General features: G+C 51.1%; 1 protein-coding gene across 1 annotated transcript; it reads right to left on the bottom strand.

The window, feature by feature from the left end:
* Positions 1 to 1,801: 1,801 nt before the first annotated feature.
* On the bottom strand, positions 1,802 to 17,435 carry PPP1R3F (protein phosphatase 1 regulatory subunit 3F; the record flags this gene model as incomplete). The annotated part of the gene is made up of 4 exons (XM_080795393.1): positions 1,802 to 4,108; positions 6,614 to 6,696; positions 6,919 to 6,974; positions 16,429 to 17,435. 4 exons carry the CDS (start codon positions 17,433 to 17,435, stop codon positions 2,816 to 2,818), a joined length of 2,439 nt encoding a protein of 812 aa, XP_080651519.1. The 3' UTR covers positions 1,802 to 2,815.

Raw genomic sequence — 17,435 nt, 5'->3', positions numbered from 1 at the left:
TGGTATTAGGAGGTGGGGGCCTTTAGGGGTGATTAGATCATGAGGGTGGAGCCTTCATGAATGGGATGAGTACCTTTATAAGAAACCCCAAAGAGTGGGCACCTGGGTGGCTCAGTTGATTAAGCCACTGCCTTCAGCTCAGGTCATGATCCTGGAGTCCTGGGATCGAGTCCTGCATTAGGCTCCCAGCTCTGCGGGGAGTCTGCTTCTTCCTCTGACCTTCCCCCCTCTCATGCTCTCTCTCTCTCAAATAAATAAATAAAATCTTTAAAAAGAAAAAAAAAAGAAACCCCAAAGAGTAACATTGCCCCTTCACTATGTGAAGACACCACAAGAAGAGAGCCATCTATGAACCAGGACGTTGGTCCCCACCAGACTCCAAATCTTCAGGTGCTCTGATCTTCAACTTCCCAGCCTCTGGTGCTGTGAGAAATAAGTGTTTGTTGTTTTCAAGCCACATAGTCTACACTATTTTGTTATGGCTGCCTAAGCAGACCAAGACAGGCAGCTGTTAAGGTATTTGTATATTTTCTTGAGATCTATAATATTCTTTTTTCACTCATCAAGTTTTAGGATCAAGGTTCTATCAGCCCCATAAAACGAATTAGATGCTCCCTTTTACAGCACTCTGGAATTGCTTTTACAGCACTCTGGAATTGCTTTTGTAAAATCAGAATTATTTGTTCCTTGAGTGTTTCACCAGTGAAGCCATCTGGGCCCAGAGTTTCCATGTGAGAAGACTTCTGGTTATAGGTTCTGTTACTTTAATGGTCATAGGACTGCTCAACTTTTCCTCTTTTTTTTTTTTTTTGGAGACAGTTTTGGCAGGTTACATGTCTGTAGTAATTTGAGTACTTTGTCCATTGTATCTAACTTTTCGATCCAGTTGGCAGAAAGTTGCCTTTTTGGACATTGAGCAAATAATCATATCAGTGGAAGACCACGGACACTTGTTTGCACTTTTGATATTTGACCAAGTGAGAATATCCTCATTGAAAGACAGATGAAATGAGTGGGTGCTGAATCTGTTTTCAGTGCCTGTTTTCCACTTCCAAACCTCTGCAATGCTATTCCTTCTGACTGGACTGCTCTCTCTTCCCCTCTACTACCTGCTGGATTCCTTCTCATTTTTAAACACAGTTCAGGCACCGTGCCCTCCCAAAAGGTTTCCAGAGTCCCCACACTGGGCTGAGCATATGTCCTGAGGCCCCCATCACTGCTAATGAGCTAACCACACTGTACTAAAATCCTTTCTCTGTGTCTGTCTCTCCCACTAGATGGTGAGATCCTTCCTCTGTGTCCTCAGAACAGAGAAAAGGTGGTCAGTCCACATTTGTGGAACTGAACTGAGCTTGTCACCACTGAATGCCCAGCTGAGCTCTCTAACCATGTCTCTATTTTCCCACATCCGTTTATTTGTTCCCTCATTTATTTCAATCAGTAGGCATTTATTGAGGACATACTAGGTGCCAGGCCCTGTTCTAGAGGAGTGGCCAACGAGGAAAGAGGAAAACCAGGCAAGTGTGGTGTCCCAGAAACCAAGTAAAGAGAGATTTCAAGGTGGGGGAGATGACCAGCTGTGTCAAATGTTGCCAACAGGTCAAGGAAGATGAAATCTGGGATGTGGCTGTTGATGGACCAATCAAATACCATCAGGGATTTTTGCAGAAGTGGCTGGGCAAACAATCTGATTGGGGCTGTTTCAGAAAAGCAGGGGAGCCCTGGAGAAGAACGAAAGAAAGTTGGTGTAAAGTTTTGTTGCGAAGGCAAGTAAATAAATATATGGTGTTTTGTTGTGCTAATGCAGAGATTTTTATTTGCATGCAGTAAATATATCTATCCTTTCTTTCAAAGCGTCTGGGTTTCCTGTTTTGAGTTATAAAGGCAAAGTCTGTGGACAGCAACTCTGGTATGAATTCTTCACAGCACATTAACTCCTCTGTCCCTTCTGAGACCTTCCCAATCTTGGAGACAGAAGGGTCTCCTTCCTGGTGTCAAAGGCTTCTTTTTTTTTTCCAGGAACCTCAAAACCTTGTGGCTTATTCGCAGCCAGTATTCCCACATCTACAGATGACCACATCCACCGCCGCAGCCGTGTGTTCGACACCAAACCCTCACATGGCAATCGTTCTTCCTCCCTCCCTGGCAGAATATAGAAAAGACCAAAGGACCCGCCCCTCCAAAGACCACCAGACCACACAGGGCAGGACCATAAGGTGAGGTGACACGTACTGAAGCTGTGGCAGCAGACAACTCCCCACCCGCCCCTCCCACAGAACAGGACCACCCCACACACTCAGGCCCACACGGGAGAACACTGTACAGCAAGACACATCATTTCTCATAGAGCTCTATTGTGGCATATAATAATAGGTACTCTATATAAATTAAATTAAAAATAAAGCTCCAGCAGGTTGCACAGGTTGGCTGTTAATAAATATATCTCTGGGTAATTGTGCCCCAAGACCAGCTCACGACCACTCGCCCTCGTCCAGAGAATTATACAAAAATAAATACAGGCTTGGGGAGGGGGGGAAGGAAGGGAGGACATGCCCAGTCCCTCTCTGAAAGTTATCTCACACCGTCCACCGTGCCCTGTTCCCCTCCACCGGCATCACCACAGGGAGCCCTGTGCCGACAAGTCCTCAGGGACGGGAAGGTCTCTCTCCAGTTGGGCATTCTCAGAAGCAAAAGACCCCTCACTATACAGGCCACACATCCTATCTGAACCCCCTGGGTGCAGTGCAGGGACGGCCTCTCCCCACACCCTGGGGAGGGGGAAGTCTGTTACTGCTGCACCCCACACAAGCAGCCTCTACGAGAACCAGGCCAGAGAGAGGCACAGCGCAAGCACCAGGAGGGACATACCATTGTTCAGAGCTACAGGGACCACCACCAACCCAGCCAGGACCCCCAGAGTCTGGGTCAAGGGCCCCCGCAGCTGGGGAGGCAATACACACACACTTTCCGCAGGGGCTGCTAAGGTGGGAGACTTCTTTGCGGGCTCCAGGCTTGGGCCTGCACCCTCTTCATCCTGGGGGCTCACATGGGGCCTGGCCAGGCTAGAAGGACAGACTTCAGCCCCCAAGGGACTGAGGGTCAAACTTTGCCCCCATAGGACTGAAGCAGCTGGCTCCTTACCAGATCTAGGAACCAAGCTGTCTGTCCACTCAGTGGTAAACTCCATCCGGCCTTCTTCCTCCCCTGGGGGCCCGGTCACCCCAGCCATCACCCTACTTATGCGCAGAGAGTCGGTGTCCTTGCCCATCCCCTTTTCTGGAACCCCAGTGAACTGACCCTCTGCACCCAGGACCACGGGGCTGTCACAGCCCGAGCCCTCCGCCCATGGGAGCCACACATCTCCCATAGTGGCTACCACAGGATGGGCCCCTGAGAGGATTTCTGGAGGTGATTCCTTGGGGGTGTCCCCTTCTGGGCTGGAGGGTACAATGGAGAGTCCCTCTTCGCCCTCCCCCTCCTCATCAGGATCCTCAGTGTCCTTGATAAGCTCCACACCACGCCCCAGCCGGGCATAGTGCAGAGTGATCTCCTCAGCCAGGGCACTGTTCAGGGCCCGCTCGGGGCCAGGCCACTTCAAGATCAGGTCGCGGTCCGTGAGTATGCCCAGGGGATGGCTGGGGGACACCCCCCCATCTGTGGGGCCCTCCCCGCCACCTCCCACCCCACCTGCAGCCACAGCGGCCCGCAGGCGGCTCAGGTGGGACAGGTAGAGCTGCTCCAGCTCCTGGTCAATGGTGTCCTCGCCAAGCAGCTCCTCCAACCCACCCACAACCTCCAGACCCCCAGAGGGTTCATCCATTAAGGCCCCCACCATGGAGTCCTTTCGGCCCCCTCCATTCTCTTGTGATACTTCCCACGTGGCCTCCACCTGTTGCTGACTGGGTTCCAGAAGAGGCCCGGCTGCCCCCTCACTTGTATCGGGCCCCGAGGCCTGGTCCCTGGGGGAGCCACCCAGGCCACAGAGAGAGGAAGAGGGGAGAATCCTGATGGCCCGTGCCTGGGGGACCTCTGTGAAAGCCACAGGCGGATTGCTTCTGGGGACGTCACCTTCCTCTGGGGGTTTGCCAGTCACTGTAACTTCAGAAACCTAGAGCCATTGGAAGGGGAGGGGACATAGGGCAGGAGGGGAGAGAAAGGAAGAGGAATGAAGTAGAGGAGGGGACGGGACAGGCAGAGACAGTGAGACTGATGACAGCCCACACCCAGCCCCACCCGTGTTTCCAGGTACACCCTCCTTAAAGAGCCCTCTCTAATGCTCCAAATGCCAAAGCCTATGTCATCTTTATTAACATAACCAAATCAGATAGAGTAAAAGGGGACTTCCTGCAGATCATTAAGCTAAGGAAGGCAGTGGGCCCCAACATTTGGTGAATGGCTCTCCGTAAGTAATGTTGGCTGACTTCTAAAACAGATCCAGAATATCCACGTGAATTCAGGTATTTTCTCTTTCAAAGACATTTATTTTGACAAGGCCTAGAAACAATGGCCTATCTAGAAGGAGGAAAGCACACGGAGCACCCAGATTCTAGTTTCTAAATACCATTCGCCCCTAAAAGGAACCAGAGCTTTCTAACTAACTGGCTGCAGGTAGGGTAAGTACAAAATGAGTCTAGGACACACTGTCATTCAAGAATCTGAAGAAGTGGTCAAAGAATGATGGGACTGTTCAAAAGGACTCTGGAACCAACGTAAACAAGTTCCTACTGACTGGAGAGAGTTCAATTTAAACATCAAAATGAGTAAATAAATGCAATGGGTAGAAACTTATCAAATATGTTTAAAATTCACGAGTTAGTAATAATACACCAAAACCAAAAATCCTTTAGTTGGTCACCTTTGGAGAAGTTCACTTCTTCTGAAAACTGGTAAATAAAAGGGAAAAAATTAAGCATTTATACAGCTTTTTCAATACAAATTATATACCCTCAAGGCAGCCAAATGGTTGATAAGAGAACGTTTTTCTTTGGAGAAGAATTCCAGTTACTAAATGAAATGGGAATAAGAGAATTAAATAGAATCAATTCTAGTTAAATTAGTTTCATAATAATAGATGGTATTTAATAAATCAATTTAAAGTGGATTAATTGGATTTAATAGATCACATTAATTAAGTGGAATTAACATCTTGATAAAAAGAGAGTGATAAATGTGTTTCCATACAATCAGCCAAAACCAGCCTGTGGGAAACTCTACAGGACAAACAAGGTTTCTTCAACAAACAAACAAACTGCCAGAAAAGTGAGGGAGATTTTAAAATCTAAAAAAGACCCATCCACCAAATGTAATGTGTTGACCTGGTTTGGATCCTATAACACCTATGAGATAAGGGAATTTGAACACTGATCAAATATTTGATGATACTAAGGACTAACTGTTGATTTCCTGAGGCATGATGCTGCAGTGTGTTGTTTTTTTTTTTAAAGAGTGCTTAATTTTCTGAGATACAAACTGAAATATTTGTGGATGAGATAATGTCTGGATTTCTTCCCAAAATAATTCCATAGGCAATTGGGGGGTGGGGCAGAGAGGGTATGGAAAAAGTAGGAATGGACATGTGCTGAAATTTGTTGAAGCTAGGTGACAGGAATATGTGAGTTCATTATACTAGTCTCTTTCCTTCTATATATGTTTGAAAACCTTTGTACTAAAACACACACATACACACATGCGAGCGCGCGCGCTCTCTCTCTCTCTCTCTCTCTTTCTCTCTAACATACATCTCCAGAATCTCTATCTCCCCTGTCATCTCCGGCATCAATTGCCTGGACCGCTGCAGTTGCCTCCCCATCACAGTCCCCTGCTTCTGCCCTCATTCCTACAGCCTACTGTCCTCACCGCAGCCAAAGGGAGCCTGTTAAATCCTAAGTCAGATCATGGCCCTACTCTGCTCACAACCTTTCCGTGGCTCCCCTGTCGCTCAGAGTAAAAGCCCGAGTTCTCTCCAAGGCCCACGAGATCCTATATGATCTGTCTGACCTCACCTCCTGCTGCTCCCCAACCCCGCCCCCTCACTGCTCCTTGCTGTTCCTCACACATTAGTCATGGCCCTGCCTGGGGGGCTTTGCAGCTGCCTGGGATGTTCTTCCCCTAGTTACTCATGTGGCTCACTCTCACCTTCTCCAATCTTTGCTCAAATCTCACTTTCCATGAAGGCCTCCCCTGCTCTAAACTCACAAACCTTCCCCCCACCCCCATATGCATGTGCGTGTGCACACACACGTATGACACACACACACTCCCCATCCCTTTATTTTTTCCTTAGCACTCATCATCACCTAAAACAGCATATATTTTAACTATTCTTTTGTTTTGTCATGTCTCACTCCACCAAAATGTAAATAAGTCCCATGGAGACCTCTTTTTTGGTCGCTCCCAGCTTCCCAGTGCCCAGGACTGCTTGGCACAGGGCAAGCACTTGATAAATGTTTGCTAACATAACAAAGCTCGGGTGAATCCTGGCTCTCCACCCTCCGCCATCAGGTTCTGCTTTGGGGGGCCGCCCTCCGACCTAGGGTAGACCTGGAGCAAGTTGCCCCCCCCCACCCAGTCTCCCATTGGGCTGTCCATCCAGAGGCTGCCAGGGCCTGCTTACCTGAAGTGTCATCTGAGGCCATGGGCGGAGAGGGGTGGGGGCCACCAGGGGACCCACTGACTCCTGGACATTAGGGCGCTCTGCTGGAGAGAAGAGAAGGGGTAGCGTCGGGATGAGGCGGGTGTCCAGGCAGACTAGGTTTAGTTAAGAAAGGCTACTCTTTGGGCTACTTGGCAGCTTTGTCTTTGAGGCTCTCTGAGACAGCTGAAGGCAGAGGGGACCTCCTACTTCATAGAGAGAAAACAGGGACAAAGAACGGAACAGTGCACAGAAGCTGAAACCCCCACAGCCTGCCAATGGCTTACCCACAGCAGGGGTGCTGTCCTCCGCGCTCCTCATCCTCAGCTCTTCCTCAGCAGGCCTGTTGGGGGCAAAGGGGAGAATGCATGGATCTGATGTCCCTGAGAGGCCAGGTCTGCCACCCACTGGCCCCTTCCAAGCCTCCGTGGTGGCCCACTCCCAAGGGACAGTGGCCGTCTTCCCTTCTGCCACCTCTTTTTACCCAACCCGATTGGAAAAGTCCTACAGACACATTGGGGAAATGCTGTGAAACACAGAAAAGCATAGAGAAGGGGGAAAAGTCACACATCAGCTGGAGGCAACCACTAGGACCATGAAGGACAAGTTCATTCCAGATATTCTACAAAATCAACTTAGCTTCCGCAGACAATATTTCGCAGCTGGCTTTGTCCGTGCAGTGTCCGTGCAACCATATGAAGCTTCACTATATGCTCTTGTCAACACCTGAGGTGGCCGTTTACCCTCACAGTGGCTCACCGTGACGTCTGTAACCCACGCCCATCCTCCTGAGCGGCTCGCCTGTTGCCTTCATTCTGCTCTCACGAAGCAGACTCCAGCAGACACTACTGGGCATGGCTTATATGAGCATTTTGGATCATTTCCTTAGGGTATATTCCTAGCCGTAGAGGAACCCGCTTTCTCCAAGAAAGGCCAGGTGAGAACTGTGGGACTCAGAAAAGCAGCAAAGAGGAGGAAGGAAGCAACTGGAGGACAGGAAGGAAGCTAGCAGAAAAAAGAAGTAGCCCAGGGTCCCAAAGACCTGGGTCTCTCCACCAACACGCCCCCCGTCACCCAATCAGCCTGGCCAACCCCCTAAGCTTTCGGAGCCTCGCCCTCCTCACCTTAAAACGGAGCACAGGACAGTCAGGATATACACACCAAGCATAGGGCAGTCAAGGCCATCGAGCCAGACACCAGGGTCTGGCACGGAGTAGGGGGCTGAATCGACCATGGATATTCATTAAGTTTGGTCCTCCTCCACAACGCAAGTCAGGCCCCGCCGTCTAAGTGGCATAAGGCAAGTGTATTTCGCCCAGTCTCTCCCAGGGGTGGGGTCACAGGGATCATGGAGAAATCGCTGTTCTCATTCTCAGAAATGAGTACCAAATGTTTACAGATTAAGGCAAATGAGAGGGAAGCGTTAACAAAAACATGCGCAGAGGCAGAGAGGAGCTGAGGCAATTGCTCCGACCTTCTCATTCCTAAAAGGTAATATGATGACATTGACATTTCTGCAGATGGTTGCAACTTTTTGAAAAACATAATTAATTGTCTCTCAGAAACCGGGGATCACTAGCTGACCTGAATAGAATACCTTCTATGATGTTCGGCACTGTTCTGGGTGCTTTCACATCTATTAACGCAGCCTCACAATAATCCTGTGAGGTGGGTACTTTTAATCCTGTGAAGTGGGTGGTAGTATTATCTGCATCTCACAGATAATGACGTGGAAGCTGAGAAAATGGCTCGAGGTCAGGCAGCAAGGACCAAAACCTAAGCCTTCTGGCTCCCATGTCTAAATCCAGGCTCTTGATCAACAAACTGCTACTTCCTGGACAGGGGGTAGGGGGAAACTGGGGTCTTACCCCAACACCATCTCCGATCCTTTCCAGAAGTAGGTAGAGGGGGGCAGCAATAACAGACAAGATCTCTCCCTCTTCATTTATTCAGGCTTTTCTTTGGACCTGCCTTTTGCCCATATATTCATTCCCAGTTTCCCTGCCTTCGTGGGACATGTGGCTAGGTGACCACCAGACACGGAAGTTGCAGCAAGATCCCTCAGGGAGGAAATTTGAATCAGGTACATGGATCTAGAGTCTGGAAGCTCCAGAAGGGACTATCTGTCTTTCTCTATGGACTAGGGCTCTTGCGTCCCACCAAAGGTATTTGAATCTGAATATTACCAGGCCCGGGATTGAGTGACTCCAGAATCCTGGCCACCAACTCCCAAGCGTCACAGAGAAGAAAGGGGGATTTGGAACAAACCAGCCTGGTCTTGCGCCAGTCCCCCCAGTAAGTTTAAAATCTAGGTCTTTGGACCTGTGGCCCAACACGATTTCTGAAGACTTCTTTTGCTGGTACAGTCCTTCGTTAGAGAGAAAGTTACCTTTCTAGGATCTTCTAAAGCAAGCTTCTTCAAGAAGACCCACAAACAGAAGGGTAGCCCTCCCTCCCAGGGGCAGGACTAGGCAAGCCGTCCCCTGCCATCTGGCCCAGTGCTAACATGTACAACCAGGCTCTGAAATACCACTCCAGAGTCCTAGATGTATTTGAGAGAGAAAAGGTGGGGCGGGGAGGGACACAGGATGCAGCCAACCAGAAGGAAAAGAATTCCACAGTTCAGCTGAAGGAAGGAGAGGAAAAACAAATACAAAACAAATCCCTCAGCCCCCAGAGCATCTCTTCTGCAGCAGAGGAGCGTGAGAAGAGGGGGAGCTTCCAAAAATCAGGTCAAGCAATTCAGCCGATCCCAAGATCCACAAAGTCAGCAGAAGTACACAGGGCTCTCTCCATACCTCTGAAGTCAGAGAGATGAAAGCAGGAGGCACAGCATTTATCGTTCATCTCCTCCAACATGGGCCCTTTTCATTGATACACCAAGTCATTTGAAAACCTTCACATCTATCCTTCAAAGCAACACCCTTCCCTTTTTACAATTGCGGAAACTGAGGCTCAAGGAACCATGTCTCTACACCCACTAACTACACACCACACTGATAACAATCCAAAGAAGGCTCCATTTTGAAGACTGTTCGAAACTGTGGGCTGAAAAAAAAAAAAACCTAGATATCCTTGAACTGTCTTTCACAGTAAACATTCAGGGGCAGCTATGACTTTAATCAAAAGGAGGATAGTAAGAGAAATGGAGTACTAGTGTATACTGACTCACTGATCAGTAACAGAGAAGAGGGGTTCTTAGAAAAACTGGGAGGGAGGAGATTAAGAACAAAACTGTACCTCCAGGGTGCTTGCTAATTTTCGAGAAGGAAACCTGCTCTTTTGGCACCAGCCCCACAAATGCCACGTGCTATCTCCTCCAGGGCAAAACGCAGTAGTGGGCCGGGGGCAGGCCCGGGAACCTGGGCCCACACCCAGCATGCATCCTTGGGGTGTTCTCAAGAACTAGTCAAGACAGCGCAGCCTAGAAGGGGCCACACCAGTCTCCTAGGTGTGAAATTCCTCCTGCCATCAGGAAATTCAACGACCGCTGACCTCAGACGACATGCGGGGAGACCGGAAGGTGAGATTTCAGAAAGAGGTGCCGTCAGCCCCAGCCTGGGCCAGCCGAGACAGAACAAAAAAGTTAATCGCCAGAGTGCAAGCGGGGGAGGGCTGACAACCCCCAATGGGCGAGAACAAAGCAGACTCTCAGAGCAGTCACATCACTGCAGCCGCCACCCCGAGTCCTATGGGAGTACCCCTGAAGCTGTTTTCAAAGAACTTGGCCAGCCCAAAGTGGGTCATGTGCTGAAACCCAAAGGGAAACTCAGCAGACCCCAGCTCCCATGCAGTCAACTCGAAGATAATGCTGACTCCCCAGGAGGTCAGGTGGCTTCAGAAACCTGCCCCATGATACTTGGAATCCCAGGATTCTGGTTACCACCCCCCCACCCCCACCCAGCCATCTGCTTTCTGACAAGAACAGGGTTTGAAGCAGCTGTGAAAGCCACCACATTCGGGGGGGGGGGGGCACTGCTCTGCCTTCCCTAGCTACAGTCTGTGTCAGTGTCGACTCTGGGACTCACAGCCCCTCCAGCGGGCTGGGAGGGAGGAAAGCAGTTTATTGTGGCCACGAGCTTCTTTCATGGAAGGAACTTCATTCATTTGGCAGTGACCCACAGTAAGAAATACATTTGACATCATAAGCCAGCACCCCCCATACATGTGTAAATATACAGTTACAGAAAACTGAAAAACAGTTGTTCTTTGAGTGAAACAGCACTTACCTTTACTACGTGTTGTGATGCACACTATTTCCTACGCTACTTCTTTTTCTTTAATATTGGTTGGGATCCAGGAAACTGATTTCACAGTTCAATGAAGGGTCAGAACAGGTAACTTTGAATAATCTCAGCTCTGCCACCTACCAGCTGTGTGACCTGGAACAAGTCACTTAACCTCTCGATGCCTCACTTTCCTCCTCCATAAGGAAGGTATAATGGTAACAGCCACCCCAGAGGACTGTGGGGTAGACTGAGAAAATAGTGGAACATCGCCTATAAAGTGCTAACAAACAGTGATCCCCTCCAAATTCCCACTGAGGGAAATTGAGGCTCTGAAAAGGACAGCAACTTGCCTGGCAATGCCCCGCTGGTCAGACGCACCACCCAGCCTGGTATAGCCTTTAGGAACTGTGGAACTAGAGGAGGACCACCCTGGCCCAGAGCCCAGCTCCACCACTTCCATAGTGTATGGCCGCAGTCCACATCCTTAACCATGATGCCCTACCAATTGTCAGTGGAGTACAAAAGGATCGCTTTCCCACTCAATCCTGACTTTCTGGACAACTAAGATGGCCCTTGGCCTGTCCTGTTTCAACTTTGTTTGTTCTGGTTTCCCCTAAGGCTGCCAACTCAGAGAGCAAGTTGTGTCCCCAACCATTCAGCAACAGGTGACCTAAAAATCACTGAGGCCTTACTGTGCATCAGCCCAGTGACAGACCCTGGAGACACAAGGGGGAGCACACCCAACTAGCAAGCTGACAATTTCGTGTGGAGGAAGACATTTAAAAAAATAACTCACACTCATTCTTTCAACAAACATTTATTGAGCACCTGTTAAGTGCCAGGCACCGTGGCAGGCCCTGCAGGAATACAGAGGTGAACAAAAAGCAGACCATGTCCCTACCCCTCACGGAGCTTACAGTCTAAGAGGGCAGAGAGGGTCATCCAATAATCCCCTAATGAAGGTCTAACTACAAACTGAGGTCAGTGCCTTCAGGAAAGGAAGAATGCCCTGGAACAAAGGGCCCTGGCCCAGACTCCAGGGTCAGGATGGGCTTAGGATGCTTAGAAGGAAGATAAGCAAGGGAGGGGTCAGGGAGAGGCCGCTCAGGAACACTGCTGGGGAGGTGATGGATCTCGAACACCGGACCCATCTTTGGGACAGCAGCCAAGTGAGAGACACCGAGCCTGGCTATGTGAGCTGAAGGCAAGAGCAAGGAGAAGGGCCAGGGGGTTAAGAGGAAAAGCAGCACAGCGTGGTCCCAAGGCAAGGGGAGACGGTGTTAAGTAGGAATGCTCAGCAACTTCAAGAAGAAAACCAAAACCACCTCTGGAATCTGGTAGATGTGGGGGGCTGAAGCAAATGGAGAAGGAGAGTGTCAGCAACTCTTCAGAGAGGGGTCAGCACTGAAGAGGAAGGGGTGGTTAGGTGCTGGTCGGGAGCAGCAGGGACAGAGGGGAGGTCAAAGGACAGGTTTTTCAGACAGTAGAGATGCTAGCATGTATAAAGGCCAAGAGAGGATCAGTGAGAAGGGCCAAAAAAGCGGCCAGGAGAGAAAGGGTCAAGTTCTGGAGCAGGTGGCAGAAAATGGAACTTGCAGAGCACAAATGGGGAGACTGGCCTGAGGCAGTAAAAGGGGCCCCGCCTCCCCTGTAACACAAGGGAGGGAACTTAGTTTGCACGCTGGGGGGCTGTGAGCTATGGGGAGTTCCATCCTTTCAGCTTCTTTTTGTTTTTTGAAGCAGGAAGTAAAGTCTGAAGGTAAAGAACATTTGAAAAGAGTCACAACAAGGTGGAGACAAGAGTGGATCAGAAAAATAGAATAGGACTGCCAGGCGGGGTGGGAAATGATCTTAAAGTTGTGGCAACAAACACCTGTTCTGCTACATGACATTTTCAGGCAGGGCTCGCCTGATCCACGCTATGAAAACATCAGGGCCATGCTAAGAAAACATCAGGATGTTGGGACAGACAAGCTTTCCAGGGGAAGCACTCTTAGAACTGAGGGATCAAAACGAGGAGACCGCAAGGAGTACAGGATCAACATTCCTGGTGATCGAAAACAGCAGGCAGTAAGGGGCAAGGCACCTTGTTAAGACCACAGTGACAGGAGCTCAGAAGGCAGAGGACAGTGGGATGTGAGACTAGCAGCTGTGGAGGACAGACTGGGGGACAGGGCAGGGGGATGCTGGAAGGCCATGCTGAGGCTTTCTTGGTCTTTCTTTCTAAGAGGAACAGGACACCTCCTAAGGGTGTTAAGCCAAGGCAGACCAGGAGGGTTCCTCCCGACACCAGCCCTAGGACTCTGGACTCTGGGAGCCTCAGTTTGCTCATCCAGGAAAGAGGGATAAAAAACAGTCTCTCTCAAGGGGAATGCTGAAAGGATTAGATGAGGCCTTTGCACGCGAACCCTCAGCAAAACGCCCAGCACAGAGTAGGGTCTCTGCCAAGCATCACACACCAAGCCCTCTGTCCCTGCCTCTCCCACCCAGTTCCACCACAAAACCCTCGACAGCTTAGTGCCAGTCTGCGTCTTTTTCCCTGTTTGAACCTAGCACCGTGCCCAGCACATAGCAGGCCCTCAACAAATGCTTGTTGATGGATCATCTCGAAGCCTAAGTGTTATCAAAAGCCTGGTCCCACAGACTTCCCCTGTGCCCCCACCTGACGTGGCCATGCCCAGTTCGGGGCAGGCGGGTGGCGGCGGGGGGGGGGCTGCGGCCGGCACTTCTGAACAAGGCCCTCTACCACAGGGCTCCCGCACGTTCAGCCTATCCCCTGCGACCAGCTACCGGTTCCCAAGAGGGCTGGGTCGCAGGGGCAGCTGTTCTTCAACAGTGCTCCAAGTCCCGGGCAGCACACAGCTTTTAAAACAATAATAAGTTGAAATGTACTCGCCAAGAAAGCCACCGACCTACAAAGAAAATCTTACCGCTGATCTTGCAATGAGCACCAACCTCCCCTTTGCAAGAGCTGAGATCAAAAGATAAAGAAGCTATCAAAAAGCCATCTGCCCACTTAAAATAATATCACAAGTCATGTTAGGAACCACAGACCTGGGGCCAGATACCAAAACAATTGTCTGAACGGGCTGCTTCAATTTCTCCTTAAAACCACCCATGTATTTTAAAAGAAAAACACCCTCTCCACCCACCTTGGCCCTGCGAGCTTTTGATTTCTCTGGTTCTCTTCCTTTTACACTCTAAAATGACCAAACTCTGGTTACCCAAACTGTCGCATCTTACAGACAGGGCTCCCATGCAGCCACCTGGGAAGACAACTTGGGAAAAGTGACAGAAATGAAGGCGCTTCTGGGAACCAGGACCACTCCAAACCTTGATTTGGGTGATGGCTACACGAGCATATGTATGTAAAAATCCACTGAGCCCTATACTTAAGATCACTACACTTTGTAAAGGGATACCTCCAAAAAAGCAAAGAGAGAGACAGACAGAAAAGAGCGAGAAAGAGAGAGAGAGAGAGAAGAAAAGCATACCCTGCTGGAAACACCAGGAATGAGATGCAGAATTCTTCCCGAACCCTGTCAGAACTTTCAGAAGTGTAGTTTAAAAAAAAAAAAAAAGTCCCCAGCATGTCCTCCCTGGCACTGTCACTCCCTGAGCTACCTCAGTATCCCCCTTTATCAAATGCACATAACCAGAGCGCCTGTAACACAGAGCACACACAACAGGACTCAGGAGAGAACAGACTTGAAGCTCTCAGCACACAGCTCAGTAAATGCTGACCACTATTCTCTTCCACAGCTACCACTATCCTTTACTGCCTTGCCCATGTTTGCTGTGTTCAATCCAAAGTGACTGTCATTCCCCTTTAGCAGATGAGAAGACTGAGGCTTACGATGAAGAAAATGAGGCAAGGCCACACAGTAGGTGATGGGCAGAGCCGAGTTTGGGAGGGGTATCCAAGAAACTGTATGTGTGATTCCCTAAACATAAACACTAGCTAACACTTTCTGGCGCTGCTATGAGCCAGATTTGGTTCTGAGTGCTTTAACTCATCTCCTCTGAAGTAGGTGTTGTAATTATCTGTTTTACAGGTGAGGGTACTGAGGCATGGTGCGGTTAAATGAGTTAGCCAAGGTCACAAAGCCAACAGACCACAGGGCTGCAATTTGAACCAAGGCACTCTGATGTCAGAATCCATTCTCTTAACACTGTAAGGGAAGGCATGCTGCCTGGCCCCCTTACACTAAGTCTCAGGTTACTGTGGGGCTCACAGGTCCGTAAGTGGGTACTTGCCTGCCCACCAGCCCCAAGCTAGACCTTTCTGAATCACTCACTCATAGCCTAAGGCCTTGCCAGGACCACAAACATCTTGCTGCAGCCTGAGGCTTCTGATCAAGCATATACAAGGTCCAGAACGCATTTTCCCATTCCCATTTCCAGTCCTTCACAGAGGCAGGGAAATGTGTGCATTTCCCACACATGCACAGAGACTCTACTTCTCCCAGACTAGACTTACGTGACCCCATCCCCCTAAAGAATCAGGCCTAGCTGCTACCTTCAAAGAACTCCTAGCTTGATTGCGAAAATCTAGTCTCCTATGATGCCTCCTGGGGTTAAGTGGTTCCTTCTCCCAGGCTCTGAATGGTCACAGGCAAAAACAAAGGACAAGAGCTTCAAGTCCAGGCCCATCTGGTTCTGCCTCTGCCAGAGCCACTGCTTCCCTGTGAGAGCATAGACTCAGCCCCTCAATCCTGCAGGAGACCTCGCACTGGACTAGAACATAACAGTAAAGAGATGCACAGGCTTCAAGGTCAGCCATGGTAGAATTGGAAAAGCCAGGCGCCATCACTTCCTCAACCAGTTTCCCCCTCTGGAATCCGTTTGCTGCTCTGTCAAATGGGGATCAGATCCCCTGCCCCCCACTGGTAAAGCCCTTGATCTACCCTACTAGATCACTGAAGTTCTGTCCACTGCAGCACACAGCTCATCATTCACACCAAACTCATTCTCACCTTAGGACCTCTGTCCTCAGCTCCCTCTGCTCCCATACCTGTGCATAACCACTCCTCCTCTACCATTCAGGACTCAGTTTAAATGGCACCTCCTCAGAAAAGTCCTCCTGTTCCCTTTTCTACAAACTCTCCCCACCCCACCCCCATACCTGCACATGACTCATGATCATCCAGGACTCACCTCCTTAAAGGCCTTCCCTGAACATTCTAAAGCAGCTATTCCCTCCAAACTATCACCTTACCCTATTTCACTTTCCTCTCCGCAACTAATCTTATCCCTCTGTATCTTATCTGCTTGCTTGTTTTTTTTCTTTTTCTTTCAAACCGTCTCCCAGAGGAGCCTACATGATCCTTGAGGGTAGGGAAGATGTCTGTCTCCTTCAGGGTTTTACCGGGGAATTCAATAAATGAATGAAACCCCAGTAATTAAAACAGAGCCTAGCACATGTTTGGCCTCCGTTACTCTAACTGACTGAATGCGCCCTCCTCCCTGTCCTGGAGAGCAGGCCTGAGGGGGTTCCAGGGTCGGGATGCTTGTCCTCCATCCTAGACACAGCCCTGCGTTGGCGGAGGTGGCGCTGGCAGACATTACCTGCGCCTCACCGGCTTCATGCAGCTCTTCAGCTGCCTGGCCTCAGCCTCCACGGGACCCTGGCACTCGGGCTGTGGCTCCAGCTGCTGCAGCTGCTGCTGCTGGGGCAGCCCTTCAGCATCAGTGGGTGTGGGAGCGGGTGCGATCCGGAGCAGGACTGTGTAGTTGCGGCCTTGGTTGTTGGCCCAGAAAGTGCCCTCGGGGGTCTCATAGCGCACCACGAAGTCCAGGCGCGCCCCATCGCCCGCGCCCTCAGCAAAGGGCAGCTGGAAGGCAAAGCGGTCAGTGCGGCCGCCGTCGTCGGGCGAGGAGGCGGACGCCTGGCCAAGGCCCAAGCCCAGGCCCAGGCCGGGATCCAGGATGGGATCTCCTGCTCCTGGTCCTCCCGCTCCTGCCCCCGGCGGGCTGCGCGGGACGTAGCGCGCTGGGTGGTCGCAGAAGGAAGCCCAGCCGTCGTGTGAGGCCCGCACGTGCACCGCTTTCTCGAAGGAGCGGTTCAGCACGCGTACCAACCCGCGCAGCACCGGCGGGCGCCCCCCAGGCACCCACACCCCGGCACCCCCGGGGACCGCTCCGGGAGGCGGCAGCAGCGCCTCCAGCTCCACCATGACGCGCCCCAAGCGCTCCAGACGGCCCGGCGCGGGCGGCAGCGAAAATGTGGGCACCAGGTAAAACCCCCCGCCAGCGGGGACGGGGCACAGCGGCGAGGGCGCAGGGCAAGCCTCCTCTTCCTCCTCCCCTTCATCCCCATCCTCGCCATCGTCGTCCTCGTCAGCCCCGCCGCCGTCGCCATCTTGCCCGGCCGCCGCCGCCATCTTGCCCGCCCCGGGCCCGCCCCACGGCCGGTAGCGGCGCAGCTGCGCCAGCGGCAGCCCCAGGGCCTCGTCGGCGAACAGCACTCTCCGCGGGGCCACCGCCGCCTCAACAGAAGTGCGGGGCTCGCCCGCGGCCGGCGAGGGGGGCGCAGGATGCCGCAGCGGGGGCTCCACAGGGGCCGGGCGCGCCAT

This window comes from Martes martes, assembly GCF_963455335.1.
Source record: "Martes martes genome assembly, chromosome: X".
NCBI lineage: Eukaryota > Metazoa > Chordata > Mammalia > Carnivora > Mustelidae > Martes > Martes martes.
Note: the sequence above shows the minus strand (reverse complement) of the source record. Positions and strands in the feature narration are given on the sequence as shown.